The sequence below is a fragment of the Centropristis striata genome, chromosome 24 (genome assembly GCF_030273125.1).
Source record: "Centropristis striata isolate RG_2023a ecotype Rhode Island chromosome 24, C.striata_1.0, whole genome shotgun sequence".
NCBI classification, from domain to species: Eukaryota; Metazoa; Chordata; class Actinopteri; order Perciformes; family Serranidae; genus Centropristis; species Centropristis striata.
The window spans coordinates 7754074-7777053 of NC_081540.1; the positions used below are offsets into that span (position 1 = coordinate 7754074).

Consider the following 22980-nt stretch of genomic DNA (forward strand, 5'->3'; position numbering starts at 1 on the left):
AAAGTTCATAATCCAACAATATTGTTGTTTTGACAGTTGCTTTCTACGATAAACTGTGTACTTTTTGTCAATCCTTTAAAGAAAACTTTTCTATTTTTTTCCAATCCAAATTCAGATGGTAAAGTCCAGTGCACGAGTGCATGTACTTAGTTAAATAAAATGTATTCTTAAATTAAATTGTGCGTGAAATGTGCATAAGTAATGACTCCATGTTGCTGGTTTGAGCTTGAAATAGTTCCTCACGATGTCTAAAATAGTCCCATGTGCCTCTTTAAGGCAGGTGTCCTCCTCTTTGGGCTAATTTAAGGCTCCCTCCCCCCTCCTGGTTTCTAAAATAGTTCCGTCCATCATCTGGTTTTGAGTGGCTCGCGCGGCAGCAGTGTGCAACAACCTCCCGGCGCGCGCCAGGCAGCAGAGGAGCCAGCGGCACACCTGTCTCTCGAGGCGGACAGGTGAAGAGAGGAAGCAGCGGCTCGTGAGCGCTCATGTTCTGCTGTGTGGCGTGAAGCTGGAGCACGCAGCCCGCAACCCGCCGCCCCTCCGCTGGACCGGACCGGAGCAGCCAGCCCTCTGGACCGATGTCCTGGCAGAAATGTCCCGACACATCTACATACGGAACAAAATTGGCGAGGGAATCCAAGCGCCCATCTTTCAGGTGAGCTAGCGACTAAATTACCGTCGAAATATGACAGTTTCCTGCTTATGAAAGTACTTTAGAGAAAGTCTTCGTGTAAACCTTTTTAAACACCGTCGACTAAAAGTTACTAACAGGAAAAAACGCCACGACTCCCTGTAACAACTTGTTTGTTCCCTTTGACCTTTTCACACTAAAGCTGGAATAAGTATTCAAATTAAATTGGTGTAATTCTGCATTTAAAAGCAGAGAGTCACTTTGTCTAGCTACATAAGAAGTGTTTGTATTGAAAAAAACATTTTTTAATTGAATTTTTAACTTAACCATCATTGAGGTCAAGCCCTCGTTTTTTCTCCCTTTTTTTTAATTCTTTATTGTTTTTTTTTTTATTATTCCTTATTTTACAGGATCATTTGAACAAAACATAGAACAGAAATAATTTTGTTTTCTAATTTTTTTTAAATTGTTTTTTATTTTCTACAATAATAGACACGTAGACAGCTTATTTGTTAAGGCTTATTTGTGTCATTGCTTATTTTTTGTTTTTATTGTGTTTCCTATATGCATGTTTTTGATTATTTTACCCTGTAAAACACTTCATGACATCTCTACTCTTGAAAGTTGCTGTATAAAAAAACTTTCTTAACTACTAGCTATGTAGGCATACAATCATTCCCATATGTATATGCTACTAAACTTGCATACATCTGGAAAAAGATTAAAACAAAAAAAAAGGTGTTTTGGGGGAAATATACTCTTCATTTCCCCCAAATGAATACAATACAATACATTAAATTAAATCTCCTGCAGGTACTATTGTGTTAAGTTTGAGTGTCTTTTTGCAAAACTGAAAGCAGTTTCCCCCAAATTTGTGCTTCAAGCTTTAGCCAATATAACTACATAATAAATACATGCTTAAATTAAAAGTAATTAAAAGAAGTGATATTTGATCTCATATTATGTCAAATATGTAAATGTATGAGGTAGTATCATATCTCTATATCAAAACTCTATTATATTTTGGATGGATAATTATGGTTTTAATTTAAAATGTCATTGATTAATTAAATGACTCAGAAGACAGACTTGATTTAAATAATTATTGAAGTACAACACTTGATGTTTTAATAGTCATATTGTACTATTATTGCTTATATTTGACACTTTATAAACATTAAATGCTGCTAGGTGGGCAACAGTTCATGCCAAACATATCATTTTCTATGAGGATTTAAATCTGGTGTATAATGTGTTAACTCTAAGTTGTTTTTTTTATTCTGCTCGATTGATCATTGGAGGCAACAGCCTGATATTAATAGCAGAGTATTTTTAGTTAGCCAACTTTATCCCTCATATCTCTTCCTGGCTTTTGGCCGCTGGCTTGTATTGAGAGAGACAGAAGAGAGATGGTGACCCAGATTAATGTCCCGGTTTTATAAATTCAGTGAAGTAGGTTTCTGACTTTTTAACAGTGACATTGTCATTAACTCTGGAGACTTGAACAGAAATGGGGCAAATCACTGGCAGATAATTAATTTAGCTCCCTAGAGATTAGCTCTGCTGGTTATATTTGGACTTTTTGGGAGAGAAAGAGACAGAAAGAGAGATAAAGTCAGGATGTGGGGAGAAAAGTAAGTAGGTAATGCAAAAAAACAACCAAAATGAGACACGTTTGGTCATGTTACATGCAATGTCATGGTATTGTGGCATTTAAACTTACATGCATGAAAACTATTTAACCCCTCTGAACCCCACCATCCCGATGAAAACTTTGTTTTCTTTAAGAGGTCGTCAAAAATACATTGTTTATCGTAGAAAGAAACTGTAAAAAACAGACTTTATCGACGATGTCTGAACTTTCCAACAGTCCTTGAATGGATCATAAGTTTCCATTAGAAAAAGTAACCAAAACAAAGTTTACAATTGTGTTATTTCTGTCAAAATAACTTTATTCTACATTCCACCCTCATTTAAAATGTCACTAAAAAGAAACCGTTTGGAATAACTAGATTCTGACATTACATTCTTCGCTCCTCAGAGATACCGTGAAGCCATTGATTCGGTCACATGACATTTACACAGAGCAGAGAGGAGAGGACAGGAGAGGTTATAAAAATGTAATATGTATAGGATGTGCAGACACAATTTTTTTTTACAAACTTCATGACATTTGTGGGCACTTGGAAAAATGTTGTATATATAAATGACATTTTATTCCAATTAAAAAAAATAAAAAATTATCAGAGAAATACAACTTGCATTTTTTTTCATGATATATGTCATTCTCACTCTGTTATTCTGCACAAAAAAGATTTTTGAGATCTTCCCACATCTAGCCATGATTGTGCTGATTCCATAAAGCTGCAGGACTTATAGATTTTATTCATATTTCATATACTGCAATGAAACACAAGGCCACAGTGAGTAAAATGTCTAAAGAGCAAAAAATACTCTGAAGAGGCTCGTTGGGGTTCAGAGAGTTAAATCAATCTAGAAATGGGATCAGTCAAATTTGATGCATATGAATGTCTCCTTGCATTGTGTATTACAAAATGGCTTAATGTGGCTCAATAAAGCTACACAAGTATTTCTGATCTTGTTTTTTTGCCTACAGGTGAATCGAGGGACTTATTCCAGGAGGAGTCGTCTCAAGAGGTCGGATGGCAGCACCACCTCCACCAGCTTCATCCTCAGACAGGTACTGACATGCAAAGAAAGACTGGGAATAGAAAAAAGAAAAACTCTAGTTTGTGGTTGTAAAGTTTCATAAGGCTGTGATTATCCTAGAGGTCACAGCAGGTCATTTTATACAGCAAGTCAAATTTAAAAAATGCTCTGACTACTATGAAATGCCACGATGGCAACTAACATCATCACACACACAAAAATGAGGTAATTGAATTTACAAGAGTCTCAGCTTTCCAGTCATACCCAATTTATGCAACTCCAACACTGTTTAGTGACCCCAGTATGCAGAAATATGCACATGCAAAAGGCAAAAATTACACATTTGTACGGCATGAGAAAGGTTGTTCTCGGAGCCATGTGCATTTTCTTTCTTCAGGGCAGGCTCAACATGCATGAGGTTACGTGATGCACGTCACTGCTGACTGCAGGGGCTGGTAATTTGCAAACAGACGACATGATAGACTTTTTGTTTATGTCCTCATTTCAACACTCTTTGTATTTTTAGTGTTTTCTTTCAAATGCCCAACTCGTGTGCAGACTGTGCCCTGATGTGATGGTCAGTGTTTCATATTACCAAGTATCGAGGGGAAAGGAGGGAGGTGTTTGTCCTTCAACACAATGTAGTCTGCATATAGAGTGTGCAGTATTTATGGTATATAATACAACTCAGTGTCTATCATAAAACCTAATTAAAGACCATATTAAAAATAATATAATAAGCGAATATATAGCTTATAAAGCTCTATTAAAAATCAGACTAAAACAATAAGACAATTAAAACAATAACATCAAAATAAAGTAACAGTAGTGGTATTTTGTAGCTTTCTTTCTTTGATGTGAACTCAGCAGGACAGTGATTGGTGTTAGAAGTGGGGGAGTTTTTGTGGAACAAATATAACATAAACAATACAATATAGCACGCCCCTAAAAAGAGCCTAGGAATCTGTTTTGATCGTTTTTTATAATTAATATAAAGTAAAATCTTACAGGCCTTAATCATGCAGTTTTAATCATTTTTTTAATGTCAACACCGCAATGCCAAAAAAGAATAAATATTTGCCAGCTGGACAACAACACAGCTTTTCTTGTGAGATCCAGAAAAGACAATACAACAGATAATTAACATGCTGACGCCACCTGCTGGACAGGAGTGTGAATTACTTTAGTTATGAATGTATAATCAGCCCAGTTTTCTAGTCTGTGAAAATGACTGACAGCATCCTAATTTTCTGTCATTATTTGGAAAAATCTGTCAATGAGTTAACTGTATGAATGAAAAATTGAGGAAGGGTGCAGTGGGGGGAATCAGGTCTCAGTATTTCTAAAATCCTTGCTCCGGCACTGGACCAAAGTCTCCCATTTTAATTAATTTTGAAAAAATCCCTAAAACATAAATACATGTGCACATGTTTCGAGACCAAAACATGTGATGCCTGAAATAGATTTAGAAATGTGATTGATGATTTGATTCTCATGTGAAAATAGACAATAGGCATTCTTTAACACAGAGATCCAGTGTAAATGAATGAGCCCTCCTTGTATTATCAGCACCAGATTGAATGAAGAATAAATAAGCAGAGTGAGGATGAGCTTTAACAGGGAAATGGAGGATGCTGCTCCCCTTCTTTTACTCCTCCATCCCCCTCCCCCGATCCCCGCTACCTCCCCGCGCTAAAAAAAAAAAAATCAAGGAGAGTGCTCATCCAAGCTGAGTGGACAGCCAGCCAGCCAATCAGCTCCTTGCACATTGGCTCTGTCATCAGGCTTGGATATTGAGGAAGGATCCGCTGCTCTGCTGCTGCCGCTGCTGCCGCCTCTGCTGCTCGTTGTGTATATGTATATGTGTGTGTCCGTGTGGGTGTGTGTGTGTGTGCGTGGAAGCCTGATGAAATGAAATGCCAGGATTGGGCTACCTCCAGGGAGAGCCTCTCCATCCTATAATGTGAGCCAGCCAGCAGCACTGTGAGATCAGGGAGAAGCTGCATCCATCAAGCTACGGGCCTCCGGAGGACCAGGCGTGATCCAACGGGAGGGGAGATTTAAAAAAAAAATATTCTTCTCTGCTGTGGAGAGAAGGGATTGTCGTCATCCCCCCATCCATCCTTTTTTTTCTCTGTGGTGCCCCCTCCTTCCTCCTTCGCCTCCACTCTCATTTTTTCCCCCTCATTCTTCTAGAGGCGCTCGTTGGAATATCAAACCTCCATGTATGACAATTTGTACCTGCATGGATTTGAAGACTCGGAGGCGGTGAGTGTTTTGGATGTGTGTGTGAGAATCTGCTTTTGCGGTCTCTTGTTGTGTGTTTATTGATGAAAGTAGCTCAGCTGTGCACACACACACACACACACACACACACACACACCCACACACACACATAAGAGGCCTTTGATGGGTTAGCCAACGGTACAGCGTAGCGTGATCGTGGGCTATGCTTGGCTAGAAGGGGGTTGGGTGGGTGGGTGTTGTGTGTGAACGGGGGTGCACATTAGGCAGATGGCTTCTGACGTGTGACATTCACACAGTTCTGCATAAATGTCCCTCTATCTGTATGTGTGTGTGCTGTAAATGTGGCTAATATCTGCCTATAAGACGTCAGGAGACCACCAGAGCCAGCAGGAGCCATTTAGTGTTCATCACACTCTCTGAGATGGACCGATCCGTGATTCAAAGAGGAAGATGGAAAGATGTTATTCACCCATTTCTCCCCAAAGGCCCATTACATGATCACATTCAAATGATACAGTCACATTTCTGCAAAAAAGAAAAAAAAAAAATGCAGCCGGGTGTTTTTCATCTGACCGTGTGACTGCGTGATGTATAGGCTCTGCCGAGGCTCGCAGAAACATGCATCGTGATGTCATTAAGTGGATTCTGATGTTGATGAGTCACATGCTGAAGCTACTCCATTGGATAATAGCTCCGATGCTACAGTACAACCTCCACACAGATGCATGAAATGATCTTCAGAATGACTTGCTCGTGTTAGATTGAAAGATTTACAAAAATGGAGGCAAAATGTTCTTGTATGTTTATGCATGTGTGCAGGAATCTGTTAGATTTGTGACTGTAAAAGCAGCATTTCAGTAGTTTAGTCTTATATTTCCATATTGAAGCTGTGAGCTGTGATGGCTGAAAAGAAGCCTGCTTGCATTGGAAGCAGCAGAAGCAGAGATGTCCTCACTTTCAGTCTCCAGTATTGGTGAAACCATAAAAACACATAATACTGCATTTCCCATAATGCAACTCACTATCATTTTCCATTAGACCCTCGCTGCCTTGTAATTACCCACATCCTTAAAACTCCACATCCCCAGTTTGTCATGCAGGCTTAAAAAACCTTAGATAACGCTGATGACATCACTATGACATCATCATGACATCATCAAGGTTTTTTTCTTTCTTATGGACTTCACAAAGCTCCTCCAGAACATCGGTTTCTATAGACTCTTCTCTTGCATTCATGTGTTCAAATAATCTGAGAAATGATGGAGAAATCCATATGAACGCCCCCTCAAGTTGAAAGTTTATTCATTCCTATATTATATATCAATTTTAAATAGTCAGCAATGGACTGAAACTGCACAGTAATGATGTTTATTTAGCATTTTATTTTATTCCTATTTTTTCTGTATAGAATTGGCTGACAATGTAATACATTGTTTGTATAATGAATAAAAAAGAGTGAGAAATTGGTGTGAAAGTCACATATAAATACTATATCAGCCACTATACCGGTTATTGATGAATTTCCCCCTCTAAAATCAGTATCGGCATCCGTCTCCAAAATCCCATAAATGCATTGTTTTTGTAGCATTATGACTGAAAGCTCAGGAACACATCAAAGTTGGAAGAAAGATTTCCCAACTCAGAAAAAAGGGAACCAATCTGACTAGCATGGGAATGGATGAGTAGTGTAAAATTAGACAAAAACAGCAGCAGAATCATTTGACTGTTTACCTGTAAGAGTGACGAATATCTGCCACTGTGAGCTTCATATTACCTAAAATTAGAGACCATTGAAGTTATCGAAAACGGTCCACTTTGTGATTAAATGCACACAATCCAGACCAAGAGTGTGCTGAAGTCAGACCTCGCCGCTGCTTGCTTGTAAAAAAAACCCCCTGAAAAGTGCTTAGCTGTGATGACCAGCTTGATTGATCTTCTTGAGACTAATGGTCTTCTTTAATTGAATCATCATTAGTGGCTGATTGTTTAGGTTAACACAGCAGAAGGAAGCACTCGGTCCAGTCATGTCCCAGCAAAAAAAAGTTGCATTACTGTAATTCTCACTTTGTGGCAGGATGCACTACTGCAAGTCAAGCATGTCTACCAGCACTAAAAAATCCCTCACAGCCTAAAAGGAAATAGACGGCATGGAAACAAATGTAAATACAAGACACTATTTTTTTTTTCTTGCTCCTATATTGTTAATTGTGCTACTAATTATTGATCGGGGTACAGTTTTCCATTATTTGACATTCATATCATATTTAAAAGGCTTTCAAAGTAAATTTAAAGCAGCTAAACTTATGCCGACGAAGCCTCCATGGTTAAAAAAAAAAAATGTGTATATATATTTTCCAGAAATATTTTCCAGGGGTTTTTATTGTTTCGTGCAAATGTGCAAAAATATAATTTACTTTTGGTACAAATTAAAAATTGTTAAATTCAGTGAATTCTTTGTACAAAATAGAAAAAAATTCACAAAATTAAGACGGTTTTCTTACAGTAAAACTTTGGTAGCAAAGTTGCCAAACGAACAAACAAAGAAAAACCTTTTATTCTTGAAATATTTATATTTTTACAATACAGATATTATCCATATTATTCATGAAATTATTTGTAAAATCACTGAGTTGTTGTACTGTCGTTAATCTAAATGTTTTTGAGTCTTTGTTCACTGTGGAGGCGTGCAAGAAAAACAAAGGTTTCTTCACAATACAATGCAACAAAGGGTGAACAATTAATATACAAATCATTTTGTGGGTGAAGTATACTCTAAACTTAGAATTTTATCTCTAAGTTATTTTTCCTTTTCATGGCAGAAATGGTCTCCCATATCATCATGACCAACTACTGCCAAAATGTGCACAAGGCATGGACAGGCTGCCCCGCGTGTGTCACGATCACTTTTAATAACCGAATGGAGCGATTCTATGAGAAGAGAGAAAGAAAAATTAAACATTCTGGTCCAGGAGAAGCAGGAATCGGCCTGCCTCTTACTGAAAGCGGTGATCAAAGTCGTCACTATCCAGAATTGTCTGGAAGTGTGAGATTGGCTGTGTGTGGTCATACTAACTGCTGACAGCACAGGAATGGAAATTCCACTTTGTCTGAGATGCTCCTGGCAGTCGGCTCTTTTCTGCATCATCCATTTCACCTGTTCTGCATTCAGGGTGCCAAGCCACCGGTCTGGACTTGGCAATGCAAGTGGATGTGAACCCTAAAACTCAGGACAGTCAATGGGCCCATAAAGAAGCGTTTTCCTAAGTGGCCCTCATTGTGCTTTGCAGTTCTGGTCCTTTGGTTGTCAATGAGATGAAGCTACAGTATATCCTTCTCTTATAATGTTAGAGCCTGTGTGCTTTAGTCTTTGCAGACGGACAATTTAGGTCATTGAGTCCACACTTTTTCTGACTAAGTCTGATACTGGAACAGTGTCTCGCTGAATCTTCTTATGAGAAGCAAAATGTTCATCTGCATTAGCCGTGTTGATAACACATTTTCAGTGCTGTGGTCTTCTCCTTTTGCTCCACTGTACTGGGGAATCAAAAATATTAGCAGCATGAACAGCAGACATGAAAGATCAATTATAAGTTGCCCAATTGAATCCAATTCCTCAAGACTTCTTCCCATTTTCTCTCATGGGTGGCCAAAGCTGTCTGATTAGCAACCGTTTTTTTTCTTCTTCTTCTTCTCCTATTGACAGTTTAGCATACAGCAACACATTACACTGCCATCTTCTGACCAAAGTATGTTCATGCAGCTTTGTTTATTTGCTCAAAAACAGTTCTTTAATGCAACATTTCATTTTTTTTAAAGCTACTGTTTTAAAGTGACTGTCAGTGATTCTGGAGAAAGATATTTGAACTCAACACCTAAACACATATTTTCACCCTGTCCTGGAGGAACTTTTCAAAAAATGTCAAATCATATTTATGTTGCAGTTGATGAGCAGCAACAAAATAAAAGCCATATTCCAGAATAAAAAAACAGTACAAAGACAAGATTTGCAATGCTCAAACTGGGAAACACATCCTGTTTTTAATTTATTTTTACACAATGGCCCAACTTTTTGGAAATCCTGGTTGTATGCAACTGATTGTGTTGATGTATGAGAAAGTGAGAGATTTAGCAAAAGTAATTTAGTAAAGGGATAGATCAAGATTTTGGACATTAAGTTGTATGAATTAATGTCAGTAAAGGAAGTGAGGACAGAGAGTGGGAAGCATGAGCCTTCACTACTATCCTAACATTGTGAGTTTGCATCCTAGTTATTCAGCTTCAATAACCCACCGTGTGCTGTCTGTCTGCAGGGCTCAGCTGATTCATATACTAGCAGACCATCAGACTCAGATGTCTCCCTGGAGGAGGAGCGGGAGGTGCAGGCCCAGGTCCAGAGCCAGAGCCCAAGCCAGAGCCAAGGACCGGGACAGAGCCGCCAGGAGAGGGAGCAGCAGGCCACCATTCAACTGGAGAGAGCCAAGGTGACACTACTTAGCCAGATTAATCTGTGGCACATACACAGGCAAGCTTTAACCATACTGGAGGTAATGTTTTTTGCTTAACCCTCTGGTTTTAGGCTGTTTTGAATACTTTTCATTCTGCCTGTATATACCACTAAAATGTGTTTAACCCTAATTTTTCACTTTTATTTTGGACGCATATGGCTTGATTTTTCTCATCTTTTAAGTTCTAATGGTTCTCTAATACACTGTGTACAAATATACTACCCAATGTCCACTTCCAAAAACTTGATATGATGATAAATACGTATATAAATATTTTCCCCACAATTTTTTGGGGTTAAATCTTTTAATCAACTTCAGTCCAGATTAAAACTACCAAATATTTAAACAGTTTTGGCATTTTGACCCTTTAAAGGCCAGTTTGTTTGTTATTTCATAACAAACAACACTGACATCATGTACTAAAACTGGCATTTAAAGGGTCAAAATGACAATTTAAAAAAACATATTTGGTAGTTTTGATCTTGACTGAAGTTGATTGAAAGATTTAACCCAAAAAAGCTGGAAAAATATTTATATATAATGTTTTTATCGACGTTTTGGAAGTGGACATTTTTGTCCTTAATGGTCTTGAAGGGTAGTATATTAAAGTGATACCAAAGGGTTCTATATACTTAAACATTGGTATCATTCTCTTAAGCATTACCTCACCTTTATGATCTGATAATATTTTTTTTCTCACTTTGACTAACTGGATCAACATTTTGAACAAAAAGACATAAAAATCTGATTTTAAAAATCTATATATACTTTTTAGTTTTACTTTCAAAACACAATCATGCTCAGTGAAGAATTTGAAATGCTGCAAATGTGAACACAGGCTGCAAATATAAAATATAAGAAGTAAGATGAGGATAACATCTCGTTATATATTTTGATTCTAAATATATTTGTCTGTATCTTTGGGTTTACTTGGTCTATCATTATCAAACAAAAGGTTGGTTAAAGGGGGTTAAATGCTGGAAATACTAATGAGAACTGGCTGATAGATATTCTAAGTAGGTGCATATGTTTCTATCCTCCAGACTAAGCCTGTGGCATTTGCTGTAAGGACCAACGTCAGCTACTGTGGTGCACTGGATGAGGATGTTCCAGTCCCAGCCACAGCCATCTCCTTTGACGCCAAGGATTTCCTCCACATAAAAGAGGTACGTGTGTATTTTTAAACCTGCTGTATGAACCACTCTGTGAATACAAGCCTCTGTGAAGCATGAACTTTTCATTGTGGTTTTTGTTCACCGCGTTCAGAAGTTCAACAATGACTGGTGGATCGGTCGGTTAGTGAAGGAGGGCTGTGAGATCGGCTTCATCCCCAGCCCTCTGAAGCTCGAGAACATCCGACTCCAGCAGGAGCAAAAGAGAGGACGAGTCCAAGGGTAAGTAACAGAAAAGCACACTGTTTGTCCCATAAACTAAGCTTCATATGGACACACACCAGTTAGAGGCAAGTCCTTACCTATTTAGTTTATTACCTCCAAGTAGTGGCACAAAAGCTCAGCAATGCACTGCAGCAGCAAAACATATTTTGGTCACCTTAAAGAATCTGTATCAGTTTGAGTGTACGCTATATTTAGAATACTTTCACCGCTTCACCTTGCCGTCAGATGGGCCTGTGTAAGTTTCTGCACTGAGTGTTCTCTGCTCTCTTCAAAGCCACCAGACTTGTTTGACAAAAACACCCTTGCTCGGTTAGTTTGTTAGTATTATTTTGTGTCTTTGGTTTGTTTTTGTGAAAGGAGTTTGGTGGCTTTGAACTGATAACAGCTTCATTTCTCTGTGAGAAAGGCAGCAGGATAAAGGGGTGAAATATTCCAAAATAAAGCACATATTTAAGCTGATATTGATTCCCCCCTCAAATATGTTTTAATCCACAGCTGTACATTGTTTAGCTGCTGTGTCAGTATTTCTGGCTACTTCTCCAAACTCCCTACTCCAATAAATCTGAACTATCCCTTAAATGTTAACACAAAGAAATGGTTATTGGTAAACTGACAACCGTACAGCAAACTATATGTAGTTTTATATGTGAAAAACAACAATCCGATAAAATTAAAATCAGTAAAAGGAATAAGGAATAAATTACCCTAGCAAAGTAAGACACACACTTCTACTTTTCTTGCTTATAAATAGCCTTTAAATAGCAGCTCAGGGCTGAAATTGACCCTATGACTCTCAGCATAAATATCATCCAATCATTCCTTTCATTGCCTTTATTTTCATCTCCATGCTGAAAGTTTGTGCCATTGTATGTTCAAACAACTTCTGAATGCCAGCTTTGCTCTTCTCTGCAGCTACTGGTAGTACAGCTTCCCCACCACGTTATCCCATCACCTTCGTTTATGATTTTCAATCCTCATGTGACTTTGTGGGTGTTTTGACTGTTTGACAGAGAAAAAAAAGGGTCCAACATGCCTCTAATTGGTAGTTTTACATAAGGAAATCGCCTTTTATCACTTGATAAGTCAGAAAATAGTGTCAAAAGCCATTAAAAAAACAATTTTCGTCATGTTTTTAGTTACAAAATGTTCTATAAATCAGGGTAAGAATGATATATAGATAAACCCTTCAGAATATAGTTAAAAATGGTAAGTTTGGAGTCTGTAAGTTGAGCTGAAGTTGAGATGTATGGCTCAGAGCATGAGAAAAAACTCATTTTGAGAAAACAGGCTTTAAAGATTTCATACATTCTTAATGGAAATGACTAAATATTGAATCTAATTCACAGCAACAACACTATAAAACATGTAAAACGCATGATATTGTGCAGGAGAGTGGGAGCTTTCTAACGATGATTTATTTTGAATTGACCCAGGTCTGCTCATGACTCTTTACTCCATCACGTCTTCTCGTGCCGACTGTACTCGTGAAACCGTGTCAGTAGCTGTAATTGGCGCTCCGACCAGCCTCGTAGTTTCCGTGTGTCTGTAATGTGTCTTGAAGGTCCTGTCATCCGGAGTTCGTACAGTAACTCACATGCACTTCCTCGAGCCTTTTTGTTGAGTTTAACACTAATCTTAGCAGACTGGAGGGCCTCAGAGCTTCACTTACTAGCTTGGAGTCTCACAGACAGAGAGAGGCATTTGAACCCCATTAGCCCCACGAGAGGTACGCTGTCTTCCAGAGATGTTGGAAAGTCTCAAATTAAAATAATAAGACTTTTTTTTTTTAAAGTAAAAGAGTTAATTGCAAATGTACATCAGTAAATGAAAAAGAGAACACCCGCTATACAATTCTAAGACAATTTCTTATTCTTAAAAATAAAAACGACAAAAGACAAGACAAAGAAATGATTCAAATGTTTTTTCTGTTGATTGAAAAATTAGAATAATTAATAAACAGGAAAAAAAGTTAGGTTTGCACATTGTTAATCCCAATCGGGAAATATGTCTATTAAAGTTTACCTTATGGAAAAAACATTACAAATGCATGCTGAAGGTAGAATTTGGCAAAAAATGATTAGAGTTCTGTTAATAAAGTTAAAAGAGTTCAGATAAGCGGTGAAGACTTTAAAAACCCAATAAAAAGACAAAAAATGTATTTACCAAGTCATAGACACCCCTTGACAATAATAAAATAAATACATAACACACAGATAAAAGCATAAAATATAATAATAACATAATAAAATTAAAAAACACAATGTGTAATAAAAATATAATAACATAATTAAATTAAATTAAAAACTGATAAAAACATTATAAAATATAATAATAACATAATAAAATAAAAAACTGATAAAAACATGTAATAAAATAATACAAAATAAAAAACGTCTTACTCTAGTTTCTATAAGTTTATTTTTTATTATAACTATATTTTATACATGTTTTTTTATCTTATAATAAATAAAAAAACAAAAACATGTAAGAAAATATAATGTAAGAAAAATTATCATAAATATGATAAATTTAATACAATGTGATTAAAAATATATGCAATAAAATAATGCAAATAATGTTAAAAAAAATAACAACAACAAATCATTCTTAATCAATTTTTTTTATTTTTTATTTTATTGGATTTTGGTCCTCTGTATCTGACCAACTTCTGTCTGGAACTCAGTGTTACTTACATTTGGCCTTTTCACCGCATGCTCCTCATATTTTGTCATCCCGTGTTCGGCCAGTTAGGGTCGCTAACGTACATGGAGCATGCATGATGCTCCTTAAATACAAACTGAATGTCTCCACATGTTGAAGTCAGTATTACTGTGACTATAATTTAACATCAGTAGATGGATAAACCTCACATTTTGTGCTACCAAGTAGAAGATGTAACAAGCCAGAGAATTTGACTTTACACTAACATTTTTTGTGGTTGATAGCTTGTATTTGGTGGCATGACTTGAATGCACCATGTTTAATTAAACCCTGCAACACAATAATATTGCAACTTTCCTCTGCAGTAGATAATTAGTTTAAGCCTAATTTCTTTTTCTTTTTTTTTCTTTTCACATTTTCCACATTAATACCAAGGTGTGTTTCTGTCTTTCTTTATCCCCTCTTGTCTTTTCCAGTAAGTCTGGAGGGAACTCTTCTTCCAGTGTAGAGGATGAGGTTTCTGCCTCTATCCGACCCCTCATATCCTCAGCAGGTGAGGACATCAGACAGGGGGGGAGGGCAGTTAATAGCCAGCTGCCAGCTTAGAGCCCAGCTTCCTGAACCGCAACAACATAGAGAATAAGACTCTAAATCCTTCCCCTGTCTCTGCATAGAGCATAAGTTCACTGCGTAGAGTTGTTGGTACATTTTCCCATGATCCTCCTCTTCCTCCAGTTGAGGACTGCAGGCGTTCTGAGACTGGGGCTTACCACAGTGTGAACCCAACGACTATGAACGACTATGAACCCCCCCTGAACTGCACTCATGTGACTTTGTGAATATAACCTTAGGACAATAGAAGCACTTTTTATATGTTCATAATGCCGGTTGTTAGGTTTCATTTCTTTATGAATTATGATGCATATGTGAAGCATGTTTTTTTTTTTAATGTTTCTGAAATATTATGGCGACGCCTTCTCTGGCAGCAGCTACTGACGACAGTCTTCTCTCCCCTCCTACAGGAAAGCAGAAACAGAAAGTGGTAAGTTGGTGACGGTAAAACCCACTCATTGACCATCCACTAGACTCTTTCTGCAGCCTCATTCAATTAAAACAGAAACAGGAGCCAGTGGCAGGAAGTCACTTTACACTTCAGCCAGAAGTCGTCACCAGTCCTGTGATGCCAAAGTACTGGAGTGACACTTTTCAGTCCAAATGTAGAAGATACCGGACAAATACTTAAGTAAAAGTACTCATACCACACTGCAGACTTTCTCCAAGTAAAAGTCCTTCATTCAAAACTTACTGAAGTAAAAGTACAAAAGTATCAAATGTACTTAAAGTATCAAAACTTAAAGTACTCGTTATGCAGAATGGACTCACTCAGATTGTTTTCTATATTCTGTTTCAAATATCTTTCTTGTGATCTGTACAAGGTGATTTTAAAAAAAAATAAATATAAAATATCAAAACATATATTAACCTAAATAAGGTATCAGGAAAAACTAAACATGACAGCATCATCTGATGCAAATAATAATACAGTAAATAGGTAAATAATAATGTCAAACAACAGAATTAAGGGGATTACCTATAGTAATTCCACTTATTGACAGAAAAATGCAGATTGTTATATGTATGTGTGTGTCTATATATATATATATATATATATATATATATATATATATATTAATGCATTTATGTAAGCAGCACTTTAGATTTGTAAAGATAGAGTTTATTTTCGATCATGTTTTTATGTTATATCTCGACCTGAAAAGTAACTAAAGCTGTCAGCTAAATGTAGTGGAGTAAGAAGTAAAATATTTGCCTTTAAAATGTAGCAGAGTAGAAGTGTAAAGTTACATAAAATGGAAAAACTCAAGTAAAGTACTTCAAAATTCTACTTAAGTACAGTACTTGATTAAATTTACTTGTAAGATTAAAGTTTTGTGAGTGTTTTACAACATCATATCCATCATTCCATGTAGTAAATGATAAAAAACTGAATTCATTTAATAATGTGTTGTCAGGAAAGACAATTAAACTAATCTGACCTTTTGAGGGGATAAATTACATCAATAATAGTTTCATTTTTTCCTAAGTGTGGAAGTGTACCATTTAATGGCAGCACAACTCTGCAGGCCATCACAGCTGTCTGCTCTGAGTGATTTATTTGAAGGTATTTTCAGCCATTGTGTTATTTTTTAATGAATCTGCTGCTATTTGTGTGAACAGACGGAGCACATCCCCCCGTATGACGTGGTTCCCTCCATGAGGCCTGTGGTGCTGGTGGGACCCTCGCTCAAAGGTTATGAGGTGAGCTGCGAACGCTTGTAGCGTTGGACAGAAATGAGATGATTTCCAGTGCAGAAGGGACAAGATTACTGAAAGGAGATGAGTCCTGTAGTCCCCAAAATAGCTCCCTGTTGGCGCAGTTAATTGTGAGTGTGTCAGCGCCCACGTAACATCCAGATTGCAGCCAGACTAACGAGGAGACAAAGAGGTCAGATGAAAATATGTTGTGTAATTGGCAGATTTGGGATTTTAAATGTCTCATTGCTTCCATTACTGTTTAGAAATATGCAAGGAATGCACAAACTGATAGGAAATATATCCAGTCGTATGATTGTCACGGTGGTGGGAATGTAGACGTTATTTTTCATACACTCACGTTTGAGGTTTTTTTGGCTATTTTTCTCCTATAACTCTAAGTCTTATTTTAGAATAGTGAGAAAAAAATATCCAAAACAAACATTAAGGTGTATATTTTACACATATTTTGTATATTTCTTTACACTATTTTTTCTGCAAATGTACTTAAGAGAGCTACTTGCTCAGACTTTATTAAATACTAAATAATAATATTCAACATTGTCACACATAATACAAATAATTGGCCAATTAGCCAATTCTATAAACGGTCACTGAGAAAATAAAGAATAAATACCAGGCGATAATATCTGTCAACAGATCCGTCTGTCAGGCTCTATGTTTAACCTTTTTATTTTTCTATGCAGGTGACAGACATGATGCAGAAAGCACTGTTTGACTTCCTCAAGCACAGATTTGATGGCAGGTAAGACAAAGATGACAAAATGTTAATAATTAAGTCTTTGTAGTGACATATTGGTCATATTTTGAACGATAAAGTTGTATTTTAGCAGGTTTAAATTGCATCATATTACAAACATAGCACATATACTATAATGTTTATTATGGGGCCAATCACATCAAGCATCACTGAGAAATTTGATTTAGTTTAGTTTGTGTCTGCACACCAATGATGATCTGACTAATTAATCAAAGTGAAGTTGTTTTTAGGTTTAAAATATTTTTTTCTTTTCTCACTCCTCTGCAGGATATCTATCACACGAGTCACAGCCGATATCTCATTAGCCAAGAGATCTGTTCTCAACAACCCCAGTAAGAGGGCCATCATCGAGAGATCCAACACTCGCTCCAGCTTAGGTAAGAAAACTCTCACTTTTAAACGGAAAAACTACTGTTACTATTGCTATTACTGGCACACATGTAGAAACTTTAAAAAAATTACCGAAGCTAATTCAACTTTGCCTGAATTTAAGTAAACAAATGACAATAATAATATAAATTGAAAGCTTTAACTATTAAAGTTAAATATCCATAATTGGTTTACAACCATGTCTAAATGTGTGTTGTGTTCTGGATTTGTCTCGTCAGCTGAAGTGCAAAGTGAGATCGAGAGGATCTTTGAGTTGGCCCGCTCCCTGCAGCTGGTGGTGCTGGACGCTGACACCATCAACCATCCAGCTCAGCTCCTCAAGACCTCCCTCGCCCCCATAATTGTTCACGTTAAAGTCTCCTCGCCAAAGGTACCGAGTGTTCTGAGGACACAGCCAAACATGAAAAATACATCTGAGATCAGTTTCACTCTCCGTGATAAGCTCAGTAACAGAATTACATAAAATAATTTATTTCATAGCAAATACTAACAGAGCAGCTGGTTTTATTTAGTTACAAACCCTCTTTATGTAGTGAGTTACATGAACTAATCTAAGTCAATATTCAATAAATAAATACACAGCTATTCCCGTTAAATAATTAAATATGCTGATAAATATGGCTATAAACATTTTTTTTTACTACTTTTATTTAATTTATATTTTTATTATTTGTTAAATACATACATTTAATTCTTGTATTCATTTGTATTTTTTTATTTATTAAAACATACATTAACTGTTTTTATTTATTTATACATCAAATATTTATTCTCAAACCGTCTTTATTTAGTGAGATACATAGACTAATCTGTGGAATGCCATTTATGTCAATATTCAATAAATTAATACACAGCTATTCCCATTCAATAATTTAATATGCTGTTATTTCATATCATCTATGTTTCTGAATTTATGTACTTTGTACATTACCTCTTTATGCATAAACATCAATAAAAAAGACTTGTAGCAACAACAAAAAAATAATAATTTAATATGCTGATGAATATGGCTATGAAGTAAATCTGAAAATAAATAAATGAGGCAATAAATATATACGTTTATTTCTCTTATTCATTTATTTATATTTATATTATTAATTAAATATAAGTTAACTACTTTTATTTATTTTTAAATCAAATGTCCCCTGAATAATTAAATGTGTAACTATAAAATAAAAGTCCACTAAAAACAAAATAAAACTTCTTAAAAAATACAAATAAAAAGTAAAAATATTTATTTCATAGGCTTATTTTTTATTTATTTAATAATTTGAAATAACGTCCCATATTAATCAGCCTTATCATAATGTGCATAAAATATAGAAAAGTGTGCACGAAACAAAACTCAGTATAGGAATATAAAGCATGTGATATGATCTCCACAGCTCAATCAGTTGGTGGTGACAGAAAACAAGACATGTTAAAGGTAACAAAAAAGGTAAAAGGTATGTTAGGTTGATATTTCCCCTCCACTGGTGCAGCAGCTCAACACAGACACAAAACCAGCATGAAAAACGTTTCAGTCGTTTTGCCGTTTTGAGTCAGTAAACTGCAGCACGGCACCTTTTGCATGGAAGAGTAGGACCTCCAGAATACGACCACAGATCAGAATGGATGTTTCTTGAAACGGTGCACTCGTTCAGATACAGTCACAACCCGGTCCGGTGACTTTTCACACTTGTTTTACACCACACCTCTTCCAGCATGCAAAGTGCTTGTTTTGCAATAAGTTGATTAGGACAACTGACCAGTCTGCAGAAAAAATCAGGCATGGCAATATCACCTGTAAAACTAGAAGACATGCCATAAAGTGGGTCATTCATTTTGGCCTGAAATTTGATTGTTTTTTCTCATTTTATTTGCAAGTTTTAGACTTTTAACTCCTGTCAGGTTGCTTAAAAGCCCAGAATATGAACTCAGAGGTAGCTACAGCCCTGATAACCAATAACAAAATCATACAACTGAAACTTTTTTTCCTCAAGCCATGTTGACATTCACCAATAACGGTGCTGGAACATTAACATGAATTAAAGTAGGCCATCCTATCACGTGAGCGCAACATTTCTTCACCAGCACTGTTAAATCTGTGCACCCACAGCTGCACCATCAGGTGTTTTCTGTGTCTCTCACTGCTCTTTATGGACTGGCATCCCTTCATTTTTGCACCCATCACAAGACAAGCAGAGTACTGGGTGACCTGGAGGAGTTGCATCCAAAGTTGCGATACTTTTGTTTCAGTGTAACTGGAGCATCATGTACTTTCCCACCCTGCCATCTAGGTTCTGCAGAGGCTAGTCAAATCCAGAGGGAAGTCCCAGAGCAAACATCTGAATGTCCAGCTTGTGGCAGCTGACAAGTTGGCCCAGTGTCCTCCAGTAAGTCACCATCCTTGTATTCTAGTTTGTATCTTACATGTTGCAACAGACCTAACTTTTAGTGAATTTAGGAGAAATCTACAAAATCTACAAAATATACACCTAAATGTTTGTTTTGGATCTTTCCACTATCCTGAAAGAAGATGTGTAATGGAAGTAAAATAGCCCAGAACCTCAAAATTGACCAGTACATGAAAGAAATGGATGTTTTTACCTGTAACACACCAGGACCCTACAGACAATGTCAGTGTGGAGATGATTTCCACAAGTAGCTTCAAACCTCCCTTCCTCCCTCTGACCATCTGCTGCCAACAGGAAATGTTTGACATCATCCTGGACGAGAACCAGCTGGAGGACGCCTGCGAGCATCTCGCCGAATACCTCGAGGCCTATTGGAAAGCTACCCACACCTCGATGGCGACGCCCCTGAACCCCCTGCTGGGACGCAACCTGGGCCCCACCACCCTCACCCCCTACCCCACCAGCATCTCTGGACTGCAGGTACACATCACCCGGCCCCAGGGTCCCTTATGGCCATGTTGGAGTAGCAATGCATTCAACCGTTACACTGACCGCTTCTTGAATTTTAAACTTCATAGAAATGTTATGAATTTCACCTTTTGCTTTTGTAATAATTTGTGTCACTGGTTACTCCTGCAGTTAGGGTGGCAGTAATTAAATATGACGATCTTTCAAAATATATATTGACTTTTTTTGAGACACAATAGACTTAAAGGTGGCATTGCTGGGATTTACCTCAGTTGGCTTTAAAAAAAATACCTTCGACAAATATTTGCTAACTGCAGCAATTAAATGTATTATAATTCTATTTATTATTATATTTTAATTATATTATAATTATAATTATAATAACTATATAATTATTTTTAATATATTTTATAAATTTACTCTATTTTTTTGTGATTTTTTTTTTTCCATAAATAATTTTGGAAAATACCTGAAAAAGTAGAAGAATTGTACTGTGAAATGACTGCAGGAAAGCTTTAATAAAAACGAAGTAAAAAAAAAAAAATCCTGTATTGAGATACACAATTATGTCGTCTAAACTGATAATATTAGCAAGCACATACTGACTGAAATTTCAAAGAAATCCATAACATAAAGATGGCCCTAATGCTTCTGTATGGAGGCTAACATGCACTGATGTCCAGTCTTGATCCTCACTGTGTCCTTGCTGTGTTCATGTGATCAGCAGAGCCAAAGAATGCGACAGAGCAACCACACGGGAGATCACTCCACCCCGAACGAACGACGCAACCTGATGACATCGGACGAAAACTACCACAACGAGCGGGCGCACAAGGGACGCAACCGCATGTCTTCTGGCTCGCAGCATAGCCGAGAGCAGCAGGACCCCTACCAGGACTACCAGGACCCCTATCAGGATGCATACAAGCCACATCGCAATCGCAGTTCACCCGGCAGCTACAGCCATGACTCCCGGCACCGGCTCTGAGCCCACCTCCATCATCACCGGGGCCCAGACGGCCCAGATACCACGACAAACGCTGCAACAGAGCCAAGACAGTCCCAAATTGTACCTTTTTAGTTTCAGTTAATTTGTGTCGTCTACCTGGCTATTTTTCTCTTTAAAATTCCAACTAAATCACTTTCAGGTGTTTTTTTTTTTTTGTTTTTTTTGGAGAGGTTCAGGATGCCAACAATGCTGTAAAATGAATTCCTTTAATTTCTGTTTTTCTGGGACCTTTTGGGAACACAAAGCTCAGCAGACGTGCAGCGCAGATTGGGCTTGTTGCCTCGGTCAGCAAGCTAATTATGGATAGTGGTCAGATGGTGATGGTGTATGGGCTTCTAAGTGCCTGGGACATCGCACCCGGTCGGAGGGAAGTCCACTGCACACAGACGGCTGAAGGCTGCTGACCCGCACCCTGGGCCATGTATAAATCCTCTCACCATTTAGCTTATTGCATGCTGATAGATGACCAACCTCCGCATCCACTCCATTGATATTTTGTACCTAGCATTCTGGATTCTCTTATAATGAGGTGTAGATACGGAGGTCCAATTTTCTAAAAGACCTGATTGTGTGGAACGGCGTCTGGTGGCGGGGGGTTCGCGTTGGTGATAACTGGCTGCTAGTTTTGAAAACTGGTGCTTCACATTCCCAAACTATTTTGCTATTTGAAAGTCACTTTGAGCAAGGCCAGCTTTTCTGTAGCATAGCTTTAGGATTTAATTTGGGTGAAGACCCTCACCGTCACAAGTGGGGCAGATTCTGATGGTGCTGGGATCAGATCTCGGTTACACTGTAGGAGAAGGCAATACTGCTCGCACTTAGACAGTCGGATAGAATAGTGAAATACTACTTGAGATGCTGTTTGATGTTGTTTAGACTGCTGTGAGAACCTTTTGGGATGTCCTGTTTATGGCCAGTGTGAAGAACCAGGACTTGGATCTGGGTTTTCTTTTCTTTCTGTTTGATAGACCTAAAAGAGAAACTGCTGCTGCAGGTTTTTTGCATTTATTCGCATTAAAACAAAGGTACAGATGGTGGCGAAGTCCTTGGAAGTTCCTTCCTGTGGTTTTAGGGGATTAAAGCATTAAAAATGTGACACGGCAGGATCGGTTGCATCATGTTCATTCTCTGTGTAGCTGGCATGTTGTCCTGACTGCAGAGCATGTTCCCTCCAAACGTAAAATAGAAACCCTACTGTAATCAAGTCGATGTTTGTAGAAGTATAGGGCACAAAAAAAAGAAAAGAAAAAGATGGCCCGAATTACAGATGAAGGATATCTCTGGATCCCTGCGGTTTGTAACTCAATACACGAAGTCACTCTGGAAGTTTTAAAGAGTTTCAGTGGGTAATAGTTTTTATAAATTCAGAGTTATGTTGGAAACAGCCCTCACTAAAAGGTTAATTAAATATAACATGGAGAAGAGTTTACAGAACGCACGTGGTACTTTGTGTGGAAGCAGAGCTGCTTTATAATGTTTTTAAGGCTTGTTATCATCATAATATACTGTATATAT

At 37.4% G+C, this 22980-nt stretch overlaps 1 protein-coding gene across 2 annotated transcripts; it reads left to right on the forward strand.

Moving 5' to 3' along the window:
* The first annotated feature begins 592 nt into the window (after positions 1-592).
* LOC131962761 (voltage-dependent L-type calcium channel subunit beta-4-like) lies at positions 593-22362 on the forward strand. 2 transcript variants are annotated; one of them, XM_059327818.1, is made up of 14 exons: positions 593-655; positions 3249-3332; positions 9859-10029; positions 11097-11219; positions 11320-11447; positions 14588-14664; positions 15134-15153; positions 16347-16427; positions 17129-17187; positions 17470-17579; positions 17811-17962; positions 19872-19967; positions 20283-20468; positions 21181-22362. In XM_059327818.1, the coding sequence occupies exons 1-14, from the start codon at positions 593-595 to the stop codon at positions 21442-21444; spliced, it is 1614 nt and encodes a 537-aa protein (XP_059183801.1). In that variant the 3' UTR covers positions 21445-22362. The 2 variants fall into 2 exon arrangements, with proteins under 2 accessions (XP_059183801.1, XP_059183799.1); XM_059327816.1 differs by lacking the exons at positions 593-655; positions 3249-3332 and adding an exon at positions 5181-5569.
* The last annotated feature ends 618 nt before the right edge of the window (positions 22363-22980 follow it).

What these genes read in the sequence shown, in the direction of transcription:
- LOC131962761 (XM_059327818.1), top strand. Translation starts at nt 593, where the DNA reads ATGTCCCGACACATCTACATACGGAACAAAATTGGCGAGGGAATCCAA. An exon ending in AAGCACAGATTTGATGGCAG is followed by an intron (nt 17,188 to 17,469) that starts GTAAGACAAAGA and finishes ACTCCTCTGCAG; the next exon opens with GATATCTATCACACGAGTCA. An exon ending in CAACACTCGCTCCAGCTTAG is followed by an intron (nt 17,580 to 17,810) that starts GTAAGAAAACTC and finishes TTGTCTCGTCAG; the next exon opens with CTGAAGTGCAAAGTGAGATC.